This window comes from Pantherophis guttatus, chromosome 13 (genome assembly GCF_059756535.1).
Source record: "Pantherophis guttatus breed Tessera chromosome 13, ASM5975653v1, whole genome shotgun sequence".
NCBI classification, from domain to species: domain Eukaryota; kingdom Metazoa; phylum Chordata; class Lepidosauria; order Squamata; family Colubridae; genus Pantherophis; species Pantherophis guttatus.
In genome coordinates, this window is record NC_142075.1 from 21,401,722 (window position 1) to 21,421,957 (window position 20,236).

General features: G+C 40.9%; 1 protein-coding gene across 3 annotated transcripts in view; it reads right to left on the reverse strand.

Moving 5' to 3' along the window:
• Positions 1 to 3,724: 3,724 nt before the first annotated feature.
• Positions 3,725 to 20,236, reverse strand: part of NPTN (neuroplastin) — a 29,899-nt gene continuing 13,387 nt past the window's right edge. For all 3 annotated transcript variants that reach the window (XM_087878266.1, XM_034409573.3, XM_034409576.3), the window contains 5 exons: positions 19,183 to 19,316; positions 17,341 to 17,614; positions 6,632 to 6,653; positions 5,374 to 5,447; positions 3,725 to 4,779 (listed from right to left, as the gene is read on the reverse strand). In XM_087878266.1, coding sequence (XP_087734392.1) covers positions 5,387 to 5,447; positions 6,632 to 6,653; positions 17,341 to 17,614; positions 19,183 to 19,316 — 491 coding nt within the window. In that variant the 3' untranslated portion in view covers positions 3,725 to 4,779; positions 5,374 to 5,386. The remainder of the gene's footprint in view (positions 4,780 to 5,373; positions 5,448 to 6,631; positions 6,654 to 17,340; positions 17,615 to 19,182; positions 19,317 to 20,236) is intronic.

The window sequence follows — 20,236 nt, forward strand, 5'->3', positions numbered from 1 at the left end:
TGCGGTGCCGAAGATACGTCCTTGACTTACAATGGTTTTCTTTAGTGACCCTTGAAAGCTATAATGGCACTGGAAAAAAGTGACTTACGACCTCTGAAGCATCCCCGCGATCACGTGATCAAAACTCATTACGCTTGGCAACTGGTTCATACTTGTGACGGTCACAGTGTCCCTGGGTTCACTGGGTTCCCTTCGGTGACCTTCCAAGAAGCAAAGTCAATGGGGAAGCCAGATTCGCTTAACAACCATGTTACTGACTGATCCGCTGCAAGGATTCGCTTAACAACCGAGGCAAGAAAGGTCGTAAAATGAAGGGAAACCCTCACTTAACAAATGACTCACCTAACCACAGACATTTTGGGCTCAATCGTGGTCGTTAAGTCGAGGATGACCTGTATTTCTTGGACAGCAAAAGTGACTAACAAGCAAGGAAGAGGAATAAAGGAGGGAGGGAGGGAGGGAGAGAGAGGGAGGGGGGAAGGAAGAAAAAAGGGTCAAAGGAGGAGGGAAGGAAGGAAGAGGAATAAAGGAGGGAGGGAGGGAGGGAAGAAAAAGGGACAAAGGGGGAGGGAAGGAAGAGGAGTAAAGGAGGGAGGGAGAGAGAGAGGGAGGAAGAAAGGAAGAAAGAAAAAAGGGACAAAGGGGGAGGGAAGGAAGGAAGAGGAATAAAGGAGGGAGGGAGGAAAGGAAGAAAAAGGGACAAAGGGGGAGGGAAGGAAGAGGAGTAAAGGAGGGAGGGAGAGGGAGGAAGGAAGAAAGAAAAAAGGGACAAAGGGGGAGGGAAGGAAGGAAGAGGAATAAAGGAGGGAGAGAGGGAGGGAGGGAGGAAGAAAGAAAAAAGGGACAAAGGGGGAGGGAAGGAAGAGGAATAAAGGAGGGAGGGAGGAAAGGAAGAAAAAAGGGACAAAGAAGGAAGGAAGGAAGGAAGGAAGGAAGGAAGGAAGGAAGGAAGGAAGGAAAGAAAGGAGCAAACATTTAAGACATGCAGCAAAGGATGTTCTATTGTGGCATATTTTACAAGCATGTTAGCCTTGGCTTTTCAAATGTTGCCTGGAGATACCCAGAATAGATGTTTTATCTTAATGCCTGCTGAGTATACTCAGAAAAATGAGAAGCGAAATGTCATTTTCTGCAAAGGCAGAGGGAAGGTTTTTCAATGCAGCCTGCAAGAGGCTGCTCAACATGGCCCCAGGGATTCCAACAGCAGCTGGGTGGAAGAAGGAACCGGAGCCCGAGAAATGTGACAAAGTCACAGCAGGGAACGACAAAACACGCCAAGCAAAGGGCAAGGGAAGGTCTCGCATGGGAAAAGAGCAAGGTGCAGCCACCGGAAGGTAGAACCGGACAAGGGAAGGTGTTATTTTAATGTGGACTTAATGGACAATAAAGCTGTCTTAGATGAGATTGGGAAAGGGGTGGGGGGAGAAATGGAATATGAATATACACTCTTTTTTTTCTTTTATCCAGCCCTTTATTAAATTTGCTGCCCACCTCTCTGAAAAGCGACGTTTTCAAAAGTTAAGAATCTTACTTTAGAAAGAACTCAAAGGGGCGAACGTTATGTCACACTCCCACCTCTGTTTTCCCTACAACAATCCTGTGAGGTAGGTAGGCTGGGCTGAGAGCAAGAGAGGGAATTCAAAGCTCCCCAGAGAGCTTCCATATTTTGGGTTCACTTGTTGGGCAGTTGACACCTCTCCCATACATCCTTGTGCCATCGACTGGGCTCCAGTCTCATTCTAGCCTAACGCTTGTGGGAAGAGCCACCTCTTCAAGGCTTTCTAGAAGGCAAGGAGGTTGAGGGCCTGCTTGGATCTCTGGGAGAAAGATACTCCACAGGGCAGGGGCAGTTACAAAGAGGTGGACTTCCAGGTTCTCCTAGATGGCACCACTTAGGGAAGGGACCAGGAGTGCACCCTCCATACCTGACCTGGTGGAATGGGTGAGATCCTACTGGTTCGGACCAGTTCGGGCGAACCGGTAGTAAAAATTACTATAGGTTTGGCTGAACTGGTATTTCTGATGATCAGCTGGGCGATGATCAGCTGTGATGTGTGATTTATATTAGCTAGAATCGTCGGATTTCCTGCTTTCTAGTTAATCTAAATCGTGTGGCACAGCAGATTCCCCTCCCTCACTGTTCTACTTACCTTTGCAGACTCGGAAGATTTTAAAAAAAAAATTTGAATTTTTTTTTTTTTTTTAGCGCTGTGCGGGTGTGCCTCAGGCGCGAATGCACGCAAAGTACACATGCACACACAAAGCACACGATCGGTAGCAGACTCAGAGAACCGGAAACAGACTTCAGAGGTTTCACCACTGGCAAGTAGCCTCCGGATCCCAACCAGATCCCAGAACCAAAGTTGATGGTGAGGTGTTGCTTACTTTCTTTTGAAAAACTGACTTGACTGAGGATTCTGGAAGGCTTATCAAGACCTGGCACTTCAAGGTAGACATAGGGGGACACGGGAATTTTGATCTCAATGTAAGACAAAATATGCAATTACTGTAATAATTTGCCTTTCAATGCTGTATTTTGCTGAGGTATGTTTTAAGATGATGGATGCAGCCGTAGAAGGAATCCTACTTGACCTGCTGAGAATGTCTTGTGAACTTATTTTACAGAGACTTATGAGAATTGTAGTCCACGTACATCAAGCGGGGAAGACCGACTTCCTCCTGTATTTTGAAGGAACACGTTAAAGCGTCAACTCCTGTCGATCTTAATCAACGTGGATAAGGGAAGAAACCCAGCAATATTTGAGGCTCCACAAATTGATTTAGACCGTGTCTCTTTTGAGAACATCTTCCTTGCATTTGTAGGCAAGGTGGAGAAACGGATGAAACGCTATCAGGATTTTGAGAACAGCCGAGCGTCCCCTGTATAACCTCAAGGAACAGGACTGTCACTTTACCCAAGATCTCACCTGGAAAAATAACACATTCCAGGTAGTCATGAAGGCTCAACAGAGACTCCATTTCCTTAGGGTCTGGTAGAAAAATCAGGTGGAACAACAACTGATGACTTCCTTCTACCGGTCTACGATAGAAAGTGTCCTCACGTATTGTGTTACGGTATAGTGTGCTGGCTTGACAGCTGCGGACAGAAAGGCATTGCAGAGGGTGACAAAAAAAATCATGGGCTGCCCCCCTGACCCCACTGGACGAAATCGCCAGGACCCACTGCCTTAGCAGAGTGAGGAAAATCCTCAGGGATGATTCACACCCTGGTCAGCACTTCTTTACTCTCCTACCAACCGGGCAGGAGATAGAGAAGCATAGCCAGCCGAACGAACAGGCTGAAAAATAGCTTTTTTCCATGGGCCATCAAGACTTCTGAACACAACGTAACACCACAATTAGGTTTAATAGGATAGACTTGCAGGGCCAGCATAACGTGCAACATGTTCATACCGGTGTAATATAATATAATGTTTTATGTATGTATGTATGTATGTATGAATATGGGAATGCGTGCCAGTTATTACTTATTTGGGTTTAGGGATTCTCTTTCTTTTACTTATTGAGTTATTGAGATGTATTCTGTTTTTTTGGGAGGGGCTGCACCAAGGGAGGCTCATTCAATCTCACTGTACACATGTTGTGCATTGACAATAAAGGTTTGATTTGATTTAACTGTTTGAGGAGACAGTAAAGGACTAAGAATGACACGAAGCCACCTCATTTGATCAGGAACATTCCAATTTAAAAATGGTCCCAGAGCTGGGGTTTTATTTAGCTTTTATTTTTAAAAACAGTGGAATCCCTTTTATACATTATTGTTGCACTTCAACAATTTTACACACCACGAGTTTCATGCATCTACAAGTACGCCCATAGTCTAAGAACCCAGTAATGTCTGTGATTCTACAGTCATCCTAAATCAACATGAATGAATGTCAAAACTGAAACGAACCAGTTGCATAGAAAATCACCATGCCGTGATGCTGTTTCCAACAGCATTAAAACAAACAAACAAAAAAAAAAAAAAAAAGAGAGAGAAGACATTATAAAATTCGGCCTGAATTGAATATACAAGATTGTGAACCCATCAGTGCAAAAAAAAAGAAAAAAAAAAGATGAGAAATATACACGATTTAAGGAAAAACAAAATTAAAGCCATTATAATATGTATATAAACAAAACTGTCTCACTGTATTCCATTGTCACCTTTGGACTACCCCTAAATCCTGCATTTTATATAATTATAGGATATTTCATTCTTTCTGTACAGATTGAGCCCTTAGGACAAATGTAGATTTATATTATTCCTCCTACATACTTGGACATAAATCTCTCATACGTACAATATAAGGAATGAATTCAGCAGCTTAAAAATCAAATACTCACTGTAGTTTGGTTTCCCCACCCTCCAAATATAAATATATACTGTATATATTTTAGGTTTCGCTGTACTTTACAAAAGGTTTTCACTAGATGGCAGCAGGTGCATTTCAGAGCTAATTTTTAACAGCTACGTTTTAAGTTAAAAAAAAAAAAAGATTTGCTGCATGCATGACTGGATTTCTTACTTATAATACTTAAATGTTCTCAAAGCGGGGGAAAAAAGCAACATTCCCACAGCACATCAAGCCCAGAATAGTTTACATCCTCTATTCTGAAGCGTTAGTAAAAGTATCGGCTAAATAAGGCATGCTTGAGACAGTCACCATTGCTCACTTCAAAGAAAAGCATCAGAGAAAAATGGAGTTTGTAAATCATCCATCGGATATTCAGCCTAGCAGGCGGCATTTCTATCAGTCTCTCAAACGTAAAACTCTGAAAAACAAATCACAATTAGCCATGGCTTGAAATTCCTAATTGCAATAAGCTAAAACAAAATTATAGGCCCACCCCACTTTCTCAGAAATCAGCAAAAAAGGAGTTCTGAACACAAATATAGAGGTGGAAGAATATAAAAAGAAGCTTTTGTTACAAGTTGGTTGTTGTCAGGAAAGCTGACAACAACCAACTATAGAAACCATAAACAATGGGTTTTCTTCGTTTAGTTGAAAAAAAAAGTGGAATCGTTTTTTTTTTTTAAAAGAGGCTCACCAATATTTTTTAGAGAGGCATGCCACACTGGATCATTATAATCCTGTATAGATGTGCCCGATCTGTGTGTGATGTGGGTCCGATTTTTATTGTCCTTCCAGCCAAAAATGTGTAAAAAAAATATTCAGGAGGAGGGCTGATTCTATATTCAGCATTAGTGCCACTTAACCTGCAAATAACTTCTGATATACAAATGACTCAGACTTATGCAAATTATATTTAGCCCCTTCACTTTCAAAAACACAGGGGTGGATAAATAATTAAGTAAATAAATAAATATGAAAACACAGTTTTGAGAAACTTTTTATACAAACTTACATAAGCACTGCTTTTAATTTGTGTTCCTCTGGCGTAGATTTTTATCTTTATGGTTGTTTGTGGAATTAGTTTTCCTATGAAAACAAAATGACATCCAAATTAAGTTGGGAGAAAACTGAAGTTGTGAACAAAACAATATTTACCACATGATGAAGGGAAGAGAAGGGAAGGGAAGAAGAGGAAGGGAAAAGGAAATGAAAGGGAAGGGAAGGGAAGGGAAGGGAAGGGAAGGGAAGGGAAGGAAAGGAAAGGAAAGGAAAGGAAAGGAAAGGAAAGGAAAGGAAAGGAAAGGAAAGGAAAGGAAAGGAGGAAGGGAAGGGAAGGGGCCATTAGATCAGTGTTTCTGAATTTCAGCAACTTTAAGATGGGGAATTTGGGAAGTTAAAGCCTACACATCTTCAAGTTGCTGAGGTTGAGAAGCACTGATATAAACCACTGTAAAACCTTGTGGACAGAACAGAGATGGCTTCCCAGAACAATCATTTTAGTGGCAGCTGAATGCATCATTTCCAATCACATTCACTTGTGTACAATGCACTGGTTTCTGTCCCAGTTATTTGTTAATATTGTTATTTTTAAAAGTACCACTCTCAAGGATTTGTTCTATGTAATCCTCCCCCTCCCCAAAATAACTCTGTTCAAGATGGCAACCCCACCGACATTCCCCCTTCTATTGCTCCTCCCTTTTCTGACAGTTAAGATTACATGCAAAAACATCTCGACTGATCTACAATGAGATTTAAAAGGCCAGAGTAAACAAACAAACAAAAAGATCAACGTGACAGTTTCTTGAACATCACATCCCTGGGGAATTCTGGGGATTGAAGTCCACATATCTTAAAATGGCCAAGATTTGAGAAGCAGTGCTTTTGGATGATACCCAGGACTTTTCTCTGCAACGTGGAAGTGTTTGTCATATGCTAACTCTCGAAAGAATTTCACCAGGAGTGAAATTCAAAAATTTTCCCTACCGGTTCTATGGGCGTGGCTTGGTGGGCGTGGCAGGGGAAGGATACTGCAAAATCCCCATTCCCACCCCACTCTGGGGCCAGCCAGAGGTGGTATCTGCTGGTTCTCCGAACTTCTCAAAATTTCTGCTACTGGTTCTCCAGAATCTGTTAGAACCTGCTGGATTTCACCCCTTCTTCATCGCCTTGGAATATCTTGCTTTCCTTTCATATATATTTGCCTGAAAGATGGAACATTTAAGAGCACAATACGGACTGCGATAGGAAGATCAGGTCCGTAAAATACTTACATTGGCCCAGCTGGTTCATCATCTGCAAGACGATGGATGGTGATCCAATGAAGGAAAGAAGAGAAGAGGGAAAAAAAAAAAGCTTTCAGGTTCTGAGGTAAAATTTTGTGGGGTAAGTACAAAAATCATTGTCTACCAATAAACAGCTTTATCTAAAAGGCCATTCCGTTTGAAATTGCAAAGATTTCATGAAGGGATTTTTTTTTTTCTCCTGGATTTGAGTTTAGATGACAAAGTAGGTTGGTTCAAAATCATTTCAGTCAACACTTTTTGAATGCTTATCGTTGAAAAATGCAACTGTTAAGTGGACAGATTCTTGCAAATGTGGATACATAACTCATCTTGTCCCCAAATTCCAGTGGTTCAATCTTACAAGAGAGATGAGAAGACAAACCAACATTTCAGTTGTAAAATCCTGCTGTTTGTTTCTAAAATCAATGCTTTATTTTCCCACCATCTGACTCTCCCCAGAAATGCTTGGTACATGATTTTTGTGTGTGAATTCCTGTCTCTTTCAGACACTTTTGCTTGAAGTCCTGAATAAAATATTTCAGAATTTTGACTGACACAAAGCAGCCCCTCCAAAAGCAGCAAGCTTTTGCTGTGATTTCATACACAAATGATATTACCCAGTAGTTATTACACATCACAGACACTTCAGCTTGTTACCTGGGAGGGCCAGAAATTTATCCCTTTATAAATTTTTTGAAGATTAGGAAAATAATAATAATAATCAACTTGTCCCTTTTCATGTAGGCTTCTTCGTGATCAACTCCTTTGTGCTTTATTTCATTTGTACTTTACCTTACACGGAGTAAAAAGAGAGGCACATTTTAAGCAATTAAAAAAATAACCCCAATCCATAAGAATACCTTCCGTTAGCAACCTGTTCTGCATTACATCGCTAGTTTATTTATTGATAAGATAGTTGGCAAGCTAAAAAAAAGAAGAAGAAGTTTTCTTATAAATTTGTGGTTTGGATACAAACTCAGCAGGATTCCACAAGGGGACTTTAAGGCACACAAAGCATTTATGGAAACTACAGTCTTTTAAACAGTGTAAGCAACTGCATGAGCACACACTAGGAGTAATGTTGGACCAAGCTGAACATTACTCCATCAGTACCTTGAAGGCAACGGAGTGGCTAAGCCACCCGCCAGCACAGTTACCAGAACGAGGGGGGGAAAAAAAAGGAAGAACAAAAGAAAAAAAGAAAAAAAAAAAGAGCTAACCACAAACTAACAGCTGGACAGTCAAAATAACACACCAGTATCCACAGAAGTCTGCTACTCACAGCAAACTATCAGAACAAGGTACAAAGAACTAGGACTAGTAAGGACAATCAGACATCAATGTGCTGTATATACAGTGGAGATATACAGAGACACATCTGATTTGGAAACATGGAAGCACAGTACGATAAAGAACTAAGCTGCCCCTCCCGACAAACATCTTTCAATCCCGCCCCGGCCTGAAAGATCTCAAAGGCAGCCTGAGCTAGAGACGCTCTAATATAGAAAACTTTGCTGGTGCTGACATTCAGGAACATCCTTAGTTTTCGGGAATTAGCAGGGTTAGGGGTTAGTGCCGTGTTCCAAAACCACCATTCTGCCATTCGAAACCTCGCTTCAATCACACCTGAAACAAGGGTGGTTTTTTTGGGGAGGAGGAAGGGTGTGTGTGTGTGTGTGTGTGTGTGTGTGTGTGAGCGTTTGGCTAACGCATTCTTGAACAAAACTCCAACTTATGCCACCTGAGACAAGAGCGGTCCTCAAACACGGAGGAGGTGGGACAAGAATGAGTTTACAAATGGAACAAGACTGGCTTCGGACTTTACATGAGGAAGCAAGATGGATGCTCTAACATGAATGCATTAGGTTGGCAGAGCTCGGGGAGAGGTGGGGGGGGGAGGGTCCTGTTCGATTGATGTGCAACTCTTTATCGTGGGACTGGCCATTTCTCCTTTCTATGCCCAGTCAAGTCAAGCGTGGCTGTTATAGAAAGTCTTTCTCGATCAATAGCCTCCTGGGTTACAGCCACGGCACACCTTTGCAAAAATCGATCCCACCATATACAGGACGTGACAAGACAAAAAAAAGAAAAGAAAAAGGAAAAAAAAAAAAGGATCAGAGCCCTAGAGAAGTTGACCAGAAAAGGGGAGAAACACAAGTATAGGAAGGGAGGGGGAAAGAAAAAAAAAAAAAAAAAAAGAATGGAACAAATTAGAAAAAAATGGAGATTCGATAGCAAACTGAAGCCCAAATTAGTGGTAAGAGGGAATGAAGAAAACTAAGGAAAAGTGTTAACGTCATGAACTGTGCATTGTATAGACTGAAGCGGAGAATAGACGAACTCCAAAGCATGCAAAGCATCTCACTTACCACCGTTTTTTTAAAGGAATGATGCAATTGAAAAGGGGGAAAAAAAAAAGAAGTCATAGTAACTGACAAATAACAATATTACTCAGCACGTTCTAGTTAATTCTCTAATTTGCTAGCATTTGAGCCGGGCGGTCAAGTTAAGAAAAAGTTCCCTAATGCTCTTCCAATCTGGCTACAAATTTTCAGACTACAGTTGCCTCTCTTGCATTCATTCCACTGACGTCATCAAGTTAAAGACTCCCAACTTCTCATTTTTACACATTGGCTCTAGGATACAAAAAGAAATTAGTCCGCCACCAAAACGCAGGACCTCTGAAAAATACATGCATGTAAAAAAAAACATGGCTTCCAAGCAGCTGCCTCAGGTGGGTTTTTTTTTTTTTTTTTTTTGTTTAAAATCACAAACTGAATTTTTACATTGTCATCATCTTCTTCTTTTAATGATCGCAATAATCCCTTGCCGGGTTGGAGTTTGAACAACTGAATGGAGCTAGCAGAGCATTTACTGGCTGGATGCCCTTCCTGTCGCCAATGCGGAGTTTTGTTCAGCAGATAATATATTCTCATTGTGCCCAAAGAGAGAGAGAAATATCTGCCTTTACCTAGGATTGAACTCACAGCCTCCTGATTGTGAGGCGAGAGCTCCACCTCTAGGCCACCGCACCACTCAAGCTGAATTTTTACACTTGACAAAGCAGAAATCCTATACGCTCTGTATAAAAATGGGACAGTCAGTTTTTTTTTTTAAAAAAAAAAAAATGAGGTTTAGGAACTTTGCTTAGGCGCAGGGGAAGGTGGAAGAGATTTAAGACCAGGCTAATCGGTCATTTTATTTTAAACCTGGCTTTGTTTGTTTTTTTCCCCCCCTCTGCCAAAGGAACAGAAAGGCTTATAAAGTGGGAATCTGTAAACGTGAGTTGGCAGGGGAGAAATACCTTTGTCCTCTGTTCTTCCCTAGCACAGAGGAGGCATTGTACACACGTACAGATGTTCTCAAGAGACCTAGATCTGGAAATCTCCCCCACACCCCTCCCTTAGTCTAGATCTAGGTCTCTTATTTCTGACCTGTCACGTCACCTGACGAGGAAAGAGCAAAATAAATATTAGAAACAGGCGGGGAAAGTGAAGGAAGGAACTTCTATCTTTCATTAGCAATACCTTTTCCCAATGAAAGAGCTAAGAATTCTGGGAGTTGAAGTCCACAAGCCTTAAAGTCGGCAAGTTTGGGGACCCCTGAGCTAAAGGTGTGAAAAGAGAAGGAAACAAATGCCCATTTTTTTCCATAGAGGCCGCATTACGTGCAGTTACGTGCAGTTGCTAAGTGGGTCTTCTTGCAGAGGTCCGTAAATCAATGCCAACTACGATCCTAAATAGGACAGGTAGTACTCGTTTAGCGGCTGCCTCGTTGAGCGACGGTTCAAAAGTTACGACAGCGGTGAGAAAGTACTTTGAGGGCCAATCTTTACATCTGTGACCTTTCCAGGTATATATGGCGAAAGAAAGCAGGAGCCAGATTGTAAGCTCCGTTACGGTTTCACTTAGTGAACGCTATATTTAACGAAGTTGCTGGTATTACGTATGGTCGCTAAATGAGGACTTCATGTAAAAACTAACCTACAGAAGATTATGCTATCACATTAAATTGGATACTGTTGTTTAGAAGGAGGATGGACAAAAGGCAAACATACATAGATATTTCAGGGGAAACTACTGTAAAAGCCAAGAATACTTGAAACTATTATGAATAATTTGATTAACATTTCAATAGCCCCAAATGCACAAAATAAACATACTTTACAAAAAAAAAAACTTTAGGGGACATTTCCCATAAATAGCCCAATTGTATGCTACAATGCACATACATGCAACGTATTAAAATCTTTATAGAACTGTCTTTTCCGACTTAAAAAAAAAGCATACTAGCTATGCGCATATACGTGCAAGTCTTCAAGAACAAAATGTTTTCTTATATATCTATGATAAACACGTGCAAAATACAAAGCTATGTAAAATCTAATATGTACATTTCTGTATTTCCGGAGCCTGGAATCTTATGAACGTTTATTTTTTACTAAGGAAAAAAAATCACTTTAATACAAAAGAAAGATCTGAAAAAGTTAAGTGGTCTGAATTCATTTATATACAGAGCAAAACAATATTCCAGATACATCAAATAGACAAAAAATGACTTCTAAGCACAGTTCATATCAACTGCAACCCTGGAAATTCAGTTTTATGTTTTCAAGATAACTCTATAAAGATCAGCTCCTTTCCTTTCTAAATCAGATATCAGAATGGAAAACAGAAGCTTTGACATGACATTTGATAAACAGTGTTTAGGATCAGCATATCGAATCAATAGAATGAAATGCATGGAATACATAAATAGTATTTTTTAATGAAGATAGCCAGGTATCAATTCATACAACCAATTCTGAAGAAGCATTAAGGGACAAGGCCCGATGGAAATTCTCTAGATTTTATTGCGTGGTTCAGGTGTTATGTTGTATTCCACTTTGTAAGTACTTCTGCAATACAATTATAAGCAGCACAATATGTTAATGTTTATGCTTGCTGCACTCAAATAAACTAACAAGGTATGGGGTAATATAAGCACAGCATATTTGGTAACTGCACTTATGTACCCAAAATTAAAACAAAAAACAAGAGAACAAGGAGAAAGCCTAATTTGGGAGGGTTGATCCAACAGCCTGAACCCAAGAAAAAATAAATAAATGAAAGGATTTGGCTTTTAGGTGAAAGTTAGCAGATTTAATATTGTAGGAATTCTAAGAAGTCATCAGTTTGAGTGTGTACTCATTTAAGTCTTCTACCTTGGCAACTTGGTTACCATTTTCTGGAGAGTCAGTTTGTTGAGTTGTCTAGCCTAGCAGCAAATCCTTATCACATAGCACACCATAATATATATTATATATTATGTTATATATTATATATATATATTTATATATATTATATAAAAGCCTTTGGGTTAGGAGGCCTCCTCCATGGAAACCTGCCTATGGAGGCACCGGAGACATTACTACTATTTAACAATAGCAACCTCTGGCCAAATCAATCCAAGCGGCTGGAAAGAGCATCGATAAAAATTAACACCTGGGATAAAGGACAAAGCTGCTCATTAAGCTTTGGCTTTTTTTGTGCGTTTTGCGTACAAGAAAACCTCAGTGGCAGGCAACAATTTCTCTGCTTTCAGACAAGCAAAGCACAAAGCGTAACCTACTTTTTGCTAAGGCGATTAGATGAGTGCCGAAGTGACAAGAAAGAAAGAAAGGAAAAGAGGACTGTTTAAATTGCTTTCTTCACATTATTACTTATAACCAGGATCAAGCCAAGAAAAATCAGTATTAGTACAAAATGCAGTAAAAATGGAACAGCTGCCCTGCCAAGAAAAAAATAATAATAATCATACGTTCTTTTATTTCAACTTGCAAAACAATTCAAACAGGAAAACAACAGGTTACCTTGGCTTAGGCTGAAATTAACACAGAGAGGAACTGGAAGAAAACCAGCTTAAGTTTTTTTTTTTTTTTACTTCCTTCTTTCTTCAAAACACACATCGTCTAGAAAAGCAGGTGTTTGTTGATTAATCACTAATCCAATAGAAAGATTTATGTTTCCCACGGAAGCCATCGTACATACACTAGACTTGATAACTTGAACGAAGAAAGGGACAGGGCCAGAGGAAGGGAAAGTAACCGCTTGACTGTAACACAAAAGCATGTCCCTGTTTGTGTAACAAAAGCTACAGCCCAGTGAGTTGTTGAAAACGATCACAAAGACCTGCCCTGCCTGTCTCGTAAGCAATGATTGCAGAAACACATCACTGCTTTTTTAAATTTCAGCACAACATAGCAAAAGCATGCAGGGAGTATGTGTGTTATATACAATACATCAAAATTTGCAGCATGTTGCGCTCTCTGAATCAATGGCTGTTAACTTGCCCATAAGACAAGCCGAGGAGGAAATTCCTCAGGGTAGCTCCAAGGAACAGCAAAATCTGGGACGTTGGAAAGTCAAGGTTAAGAATGAGCGTCTGTTTTCACGTAAGGAACATCAGCTACACTGAGAATACCCAGGTAATAGTAGGATGTCTCAGGTACACCTGGACCCAATTCAGTCTGCCTTGTCATTGGGAGTACAAAAGGAATCTACTGAGGCCAGCCTGATTCTCAAAACCATCAGAACGGAGTTAAATCGAAGAACACTCTCCACACACAGCACACAACTATCTCACCAAGAGAAAGAAGGCATAAATATGTCAACAATGAAGTGAAACATTCCTTTTGAATAAAGCAACCTTATGATTTTTAGGCTGATTTGGTGTTGTAGGAGATGGAGGTGCCTTTGGACACTGCCTTGAGCTCAGAATAGAGTTACAGTCAAGTCCTGGCCATTTATATAGGGCGGGGGTCAGTCTATTGCCAAGTGCCTGAATTCTGATCACATGGCCATGGGGATGCTACAACAGTCGTAAGTATGAAAACTGGACATAGGTAACTTTTTTCAGTGCCGTTGTAACTTTGAACGGTCACTAAATGAACTGGTGTAAGTCGAGGACTACCCGTGGGTGGCTTCTAGCTTTCCTATTCTTTGTTTTGAGGCTCAAAATGGGATCCTACAGGCAATGAGGATGGCAGGCCTGGACCTGATATTAATTGCTCACTGTGACAAAGTCAAACACTGAACTAACCGCTATGCGTAACTGTTATTCACAAATCATTTCTGTTAGTCATGGGCCTCCATTTACACAGGGGATTGGTGGGCGTGGCAGGGGAAGGATACTGCAAAATCTCCATTCCCACCCCACTCTGGGGCCAGCCAGAGGTGATATTTGCAGGTTTTCCGAACTGCTCAAAATTTCCGCTACCGGTTCGCCAGAACCTGCTGGATTTCACCCCTGCCAAGGATGCATTGTGGCCCTAAACCTGAAGGAGCACACCCACTGATGAAGCAGTGAGGGCTTTAGGCTTTAAGCTCTCCTTCAGCATTTCCTGGCTTTAATCATTGCTGGGAGTAGTGACCCAGCGGCTTCTTCGGATTGTTGGTATATTCTGTGTGAGTCCCCTCTTCGACAGTTAGTGCAAAAACTGAAACGGGCAAAAGGAAAACAGCCATTCATTCCTGAGAGATAGGAAGGCTTGAAATGAAGTTCTTCAGAAACTCAAGAAGGAAGTTCCGAGGCTTAGAAGGAAGCTTCGATGGCAAAGGCGAGGAAAATACATCCCTTAAGGATATCCCCATTGTCCCAACACCAGATCCCCAGTCACAGTCAGGAAGCAAACTCTTCAAGCAATTAAGAAGACCAAAGGGATTCTCAAGAATGTCTACACACATTCCTGGCACATGCATCTGTCTAGAAATGTGTTCAAACGAGAAGACCAGTCCAGCGTCAGCAAATGCTTATCCAGCTGTCAAACCAAACCATCTGTTCAAAAGAAGACCATGCACAACTGCTTTCATGCCGAATTGAAAGCTGGCGCCAACTCAATTCTCTTTGCATCTTGTTAGAAGTGAAGAGGCTTAGCAACTCCACCCCCCCTCCCCCGCCAGCCCACCCTCTTATCTTTTCTTATCAAGAAGCTGTTTGCCCAAGGAAGCTGTGACAGAAACAGACAATCCTTTCCACCTCCTTTGGCTGAATGGAAAGAACTTGCATTGGTCCATGGTAGTAGACAAACATACAAGCAAGCAATCTTCTTTGAGCCGCTGTTTAAGCTGTCATGGTTAGCACGGTTAATGCTACTGCTGGTTTAACTAGAGAAGCAATAAAATAGAAAACTAGAGAAGCAATAAAATAAAAAAGGGCCTTTTTAAAAAGAGGGATTGGGAACTGTTTAAAAAATTGACTTGTATATTTCTAGATATAGACTACATTCCAGTTGATCAACCTAAAATTAATGCCCAAGCTGGAATAGACTTTTGGAAACTGGAAAAACAAAAACTGCCTTTATTGGAAGTGGGGGTTATTGTTTTATTTTATTATTTTATTTTATTTTCTCTACTATGTTTTTATTGCTTGTAAACCTCCTAGAGTCGCTGTGAACGAGTAGGTAGCTATATAAGTTTCCTAAATAAATAAATTACTGGATTTTATGCATATAAGAAAAATGCTGGCCCATTTTTACACGAACTTACCAAAGCAGTTTCCCTTTGACCTGCTCATTTCAAAAAGCTGAACGCTTTGCCAAGGTGGCTGTGCAAAAACAGGACTGTCAGATGGAATCCATTGTGACACCTTCAGCATTTGCTATTGGCAGGACCATGCTTTTTAAAAAATTATCTTATCTTACATGGCTAGTCCAGAATTATCGTAAAGTTCAGACAGTGTTCGTTTCTATATACTGTATTTTTCGGAGTATCAGACGCACCTGAGTATCAGACGCACCTTAGTTTTTGGGGAGGAAAATAAGAAAAAAACTAATTGGTGGGTGGATCAGCCTCGAGGAATACCCCCAATCAGCTGTTCCTAGTGGTGAATTTTAGCAACAGGTTCCTTGGTTGTGAGCTCTGTGCCTTGTTTTTTTTTCCTGCATCTGAAACTTCTGAAACTCTGTTTCAAAAAAAAACTTTTTTTCTGCCTCTGAAAGCCTCCGAAACAGCTTCAGAAAAAAAGGCCTTTTTTTCTGAAGCTTCTTTCAGAGGCTTTTATTCTGAAGGACTATCTGTACTCTGTTCAATCTTCTTTTTTTGGTATTGGTATGTAGATTAACTTCTTCCGATCTGTTAGTTAGTGTGTCATTCTCCAGATCTGTTAACATAGTTGGGTTAGAACCTTTACTGATTCTTCTTTTGTTGCTTGCCATATTATTTTAGATAAAAGCCTTTCTGAAGCTTTTTTTCTGAAGCTTCTTTCAGAGGCTTCTTTCAGCCTCTGAAATCTCCGTTTGGGAGGCTAGGCGGGGCTACATTCAGAGTATAAGACGCACCCAGATTTTCACCCTCTTTTTTGGGGGAAAAAGGTGCGTCTTATACTCCAAAAAATACGGTAATTGCAATTTAATGTGCTGTATTGTCTACATGAGTCCTTATCTCATGAACATCTTTTTCAAGATGTTAGATGGAAATTAACAATTTATTTCTAAAATAATTTCCCCATTTAAAAGAAAGAAGCCATTTATTTTCGGTTCATGTTCATGGTTTTGTATTTTTTCTCATAAAGTAATATTTTACACACAATCAGACAACCCTCAATTGTGAATGGACATAGCCATGCTCTCTATGGCCTGTCATAGACAGGTCCACAAAGGCAGCTAGTTATCAGGTAGGAGTGTTTCTGCGCCTTAGTGACTGTAAAATGGGTGGACTTCAACTCCCAAAATTCCTCAGCTAGCCAAAGCCGGCTGGAAAATTCTGAGAGTTGAAGTCCACCTATCTTATTCTTGCTAAGATGGAGAAACACTGAGTTAGAAGGTAGGATAAACCCCTATTTCCTCACAATTAATAATAAAAGGAAAGAAACAACCATACTGAGAAGAATGGGCCACATTCAGTGGAGGAAGAAAGTTAAGATGGACACTCCCTCCAAGGTGTCTCAAGCAGAAGATTATGGCATGGTTATGGGATGTCTGTGGGGTTCAGTGGACAATTTCAAAAGGCTGCCCATCTCTACCATTTCAAATGCAAGTATGAGCAAAAGCTTTCCATTACGATGAGTTTTAGTCACTGAAAGCGTTAGATCTTATTCATGCAAAAGGCAGGTTGCAAGTATCTGCAGTCAAGAGATCTTAAAAAGTTTTATCGATTAGTATGAACAATCCTTCCCCCCCAGCAAGGCACCACAGTATGTATCCGACCGAAGCTGCATTTAGGCAGGGTGAATTTAGTAACAAGCAACATTTGTTTAAAATGTCTCACATGCTAGAAAGAAGTCTGTAGGACACGACCAGGATGAGGGAAGGAGGAGTCAAACACATCATCAGTCTCGAGTCCCTCCGTGCCCAGAAGAGACCTAACTCCAGCCCACCTTGAATTCCTTCTATTCTTCATTCCCGCTAATTTCCCTTGACCATTACTCGTTCAGGTTCTTGTCGAAGATCATAAGCTCGCAAAAAACTTTTATATTCATTTGAACTGCCTGGATTTCCCCTCATTTGACAGAGCCTTTTCAAAGATACAAATATTTCAGTACCTCCTGTCAAGGCCGCTCAAATGCAAGGACTGAGGGACAAGGATTTCCCAGCAGTCTTCAGCAGCCCGAAATTTTGGAAGCATGGGTTGATAACGCCAAGTTTTTAAAAGGAAGGCTCCCCAAGGAAAAAGAAGAAGGGACTGGTTCCCGGCAAACACAGCAGTGTGGAAGAAACTTACCGTCTGGAACCTCATCTGGCCGCTTCCTTTTCTCATAAACAACTATGATAACCACAAGAATGATGATCTCTGCCAGAATCCCCAGGAAGGGCCAGAGAGGAGCCAAGTGGCTGCGTACACGCAGGATGGTGATTTCGGCGGCCGTGCCCATGGAGTTGGTGGCATTGCATTCGTAATCCCCAGGATCTTCATCGATCTTGAGGCCCTCAATACGGAGTTCAGTGTAATTCTCTTTGTTGTTAATGAAGAAGCGACCGGAAGAGTTGTCAATACTCTAATGAGAAAAGGGTAATCCAGAGCAAAATTACCAAGCATTCCAGTTATTGTTATATGCCCACATCCTACCTTTCAAACGAGCTTAATATTCTTCATTCTGAAAGCTTGGTAAGGTGGGCATGAGAGAAGCATGGCAAGCTCATTCGCATAATCATTCGACTTGCTGATGTTTTCCTGTCTTTTAAAACCTCCTTAAGTTCATTTGTGACGGAAGATGACATGTATACAGGTGCGTCCTTGGCTTATGACCACAACTGAGTCCCAAATTTGTGTGGCTAAGCAACCCAACAAGACAGACACAGACTTCAGAGGATAATTAGAACTGCAGAAAAAACAATGGCTACCAACCTGCCTTCCATTGAGGACCTGTATACTGCACGAGTCAAAAAGAGGGCTGTGAAAATATCTACAGACCCCCCACATCCTGGACATAAACTGTTTCAACTCCTACCCTCAAAACGACACTATAGAGCACTGCACAACAGAACAACTAGACACAGGGACAGTTTTTTCCCGAACGCCATCACTCTGCTAAACAAATAATTCCCTCAACATTGTCAAACTAGTTACTAAGTCTGCACTACTATTAATCTTCTCATCGTTCCCATCACCCATCTCCTCCCTTATGACTGCATGACTGTAACTTTGCTTGTATCCTTACGATTTATATTGATATTGTTTCCTGATTGCTTATTTGTACCCTATGACTATCATTAAGTGTTGTACCTTATGATTCTTGATAAACATATCTTTTCTTTTATGTACACTGAGAGCTTCTGCACCAAAGAGAAATTCCTTGTGTGTCCAATCACACTTGGCCAATAAAGAATTCAATTCAATTCTATTCTATTCTATTTGTTAAGTGAATCACTGCAGTTGTTAATAACCTGGCTTATAGAGTGAATCTGGCGTCCCCACTGACTTTGCTCGTCAGGTCCCAAAAGGGGAATCACATGACCCCCGAGACACTGCAACCGTCATAAATATGAGTCAGCTGACAAGCTTCTGAATTTTGAACATGTGACCATGCGGATGCTGCAACAGTTGTTAAGTGTGAAAAATGGTTGCAAGTCACTTTTTTGGGGGGGGGTATTGCTGTAACTTCGAATAGCCACAAAATGAACTGTCGTAAGTCGAGGACTACCTGTATTTCAAGCAGCCATGGAGGAACAGTTCTGAGGGGCAAGCAAAGTTAGGTTAGTCAGAAAAGGATGGCGAAAGCTTGAGGGAAACCATATGCGATTGGATGTTTGGATTCTTGTTTTGCATTAGAAAGCAGGGTCATCTGCAAGGGATTTCCTGCCTAGAAATAACATTTTTTTAAACATCTGTTGCAGGGATCATACCTGGTTTTGCTCTTAAGACGTCTCCGGTGTTGATCTTCGTATATCTCAAGTTTAACAAACAAACAGAACCCCCCCCCCCCCCCAAAAAAAAAAAAGCCGTTTGCAGAACAAGAGAGAATTAGGAGGCAAAAATAACTGGAATAGTTTCATTCCTTGGCCTCGCGTTGCAAACTTCAGCCAACAGCTGAGCTTACCTACTGGAGTTCGATCTTCTACTCACCACAGACATTCCGTTGATTTTTCTGTACCACATCCAGTCTGGATGTGGGTAGCCAACAGACTTGCAATACATCAATGCCTCCTGCCCTTCGTTCTTGTTCTCACTTCGCTTATGCCCAGTAATATCAGGAGAAGCTAACAGGCACCAAAAAAAAAGGGGGTGGGATGGGGTGGGGGGAAGAGGGGAGAGAAAAAAGAGCAGTGTACAATTCAATCTGTTTCCTCTATAGAACTGTCACAACCCCATATAATGAAATTCAAAATCGTCACCCACTGTTCAAAACTCAAGCACAGCGGTTGGCCTTCGGCTGGCTTAATATATTCAGTTTTGCCACTGGTTATTTATTTAGAGCTTCCTTCCATTTCATATTGAACTATTGTTATGTAAATCTCCTGTCATGGGAGAATCTGCAGAATATTCGTGTCCAATTCTGGATTTTGTTTTTACTGAGTAACCCAACAGTTACTAGAAAAGTCTGGGGGGGAAAAAAAGCCTTCAGATGTGGAATTAGATTGTACTGAACAGTAAAACAGCATGGAGCAATAAAGCCCCCCCCCCCAAAAAAAAATAGAAAATGCTCTCATTCCGAAAAGAAAGATAATTCTACATCGTCACCTGAGCAGAAAATCCTGAACAATTTAGGACTAGGCTGGAAGACATCACATTTATTCCTACAGAAAAATGCAGAAAGTTAAAGCTGGGATACCATTTTTATCAGCTTCAAAAGATCCATTAGAACATGGCCAAGTAGCTTGTTAAGCAAAATAAAAACCTATAGAAAGAAGGCACAGTACTGACACATCTAGAATAATTTTAGATTTTCTGTGTTTGGCATTCGGGAGATAAAACCATTTCATAGACGTTCCAATTTATGAGGGTGGTGTTCTGTCCCCGTCCCACACACACACACCAACAGGTATCCAAGATTAAAAAACCAAACCAGCTGACAAAATCCTTTTCCTTATGATAACGGAACTTGGCAGCAACCTAGTGGCTGCCTGCCAAGAGTTTATTACTCATGAAGGGAAGAGATAACTTCTCTCCGCTTCTGGTA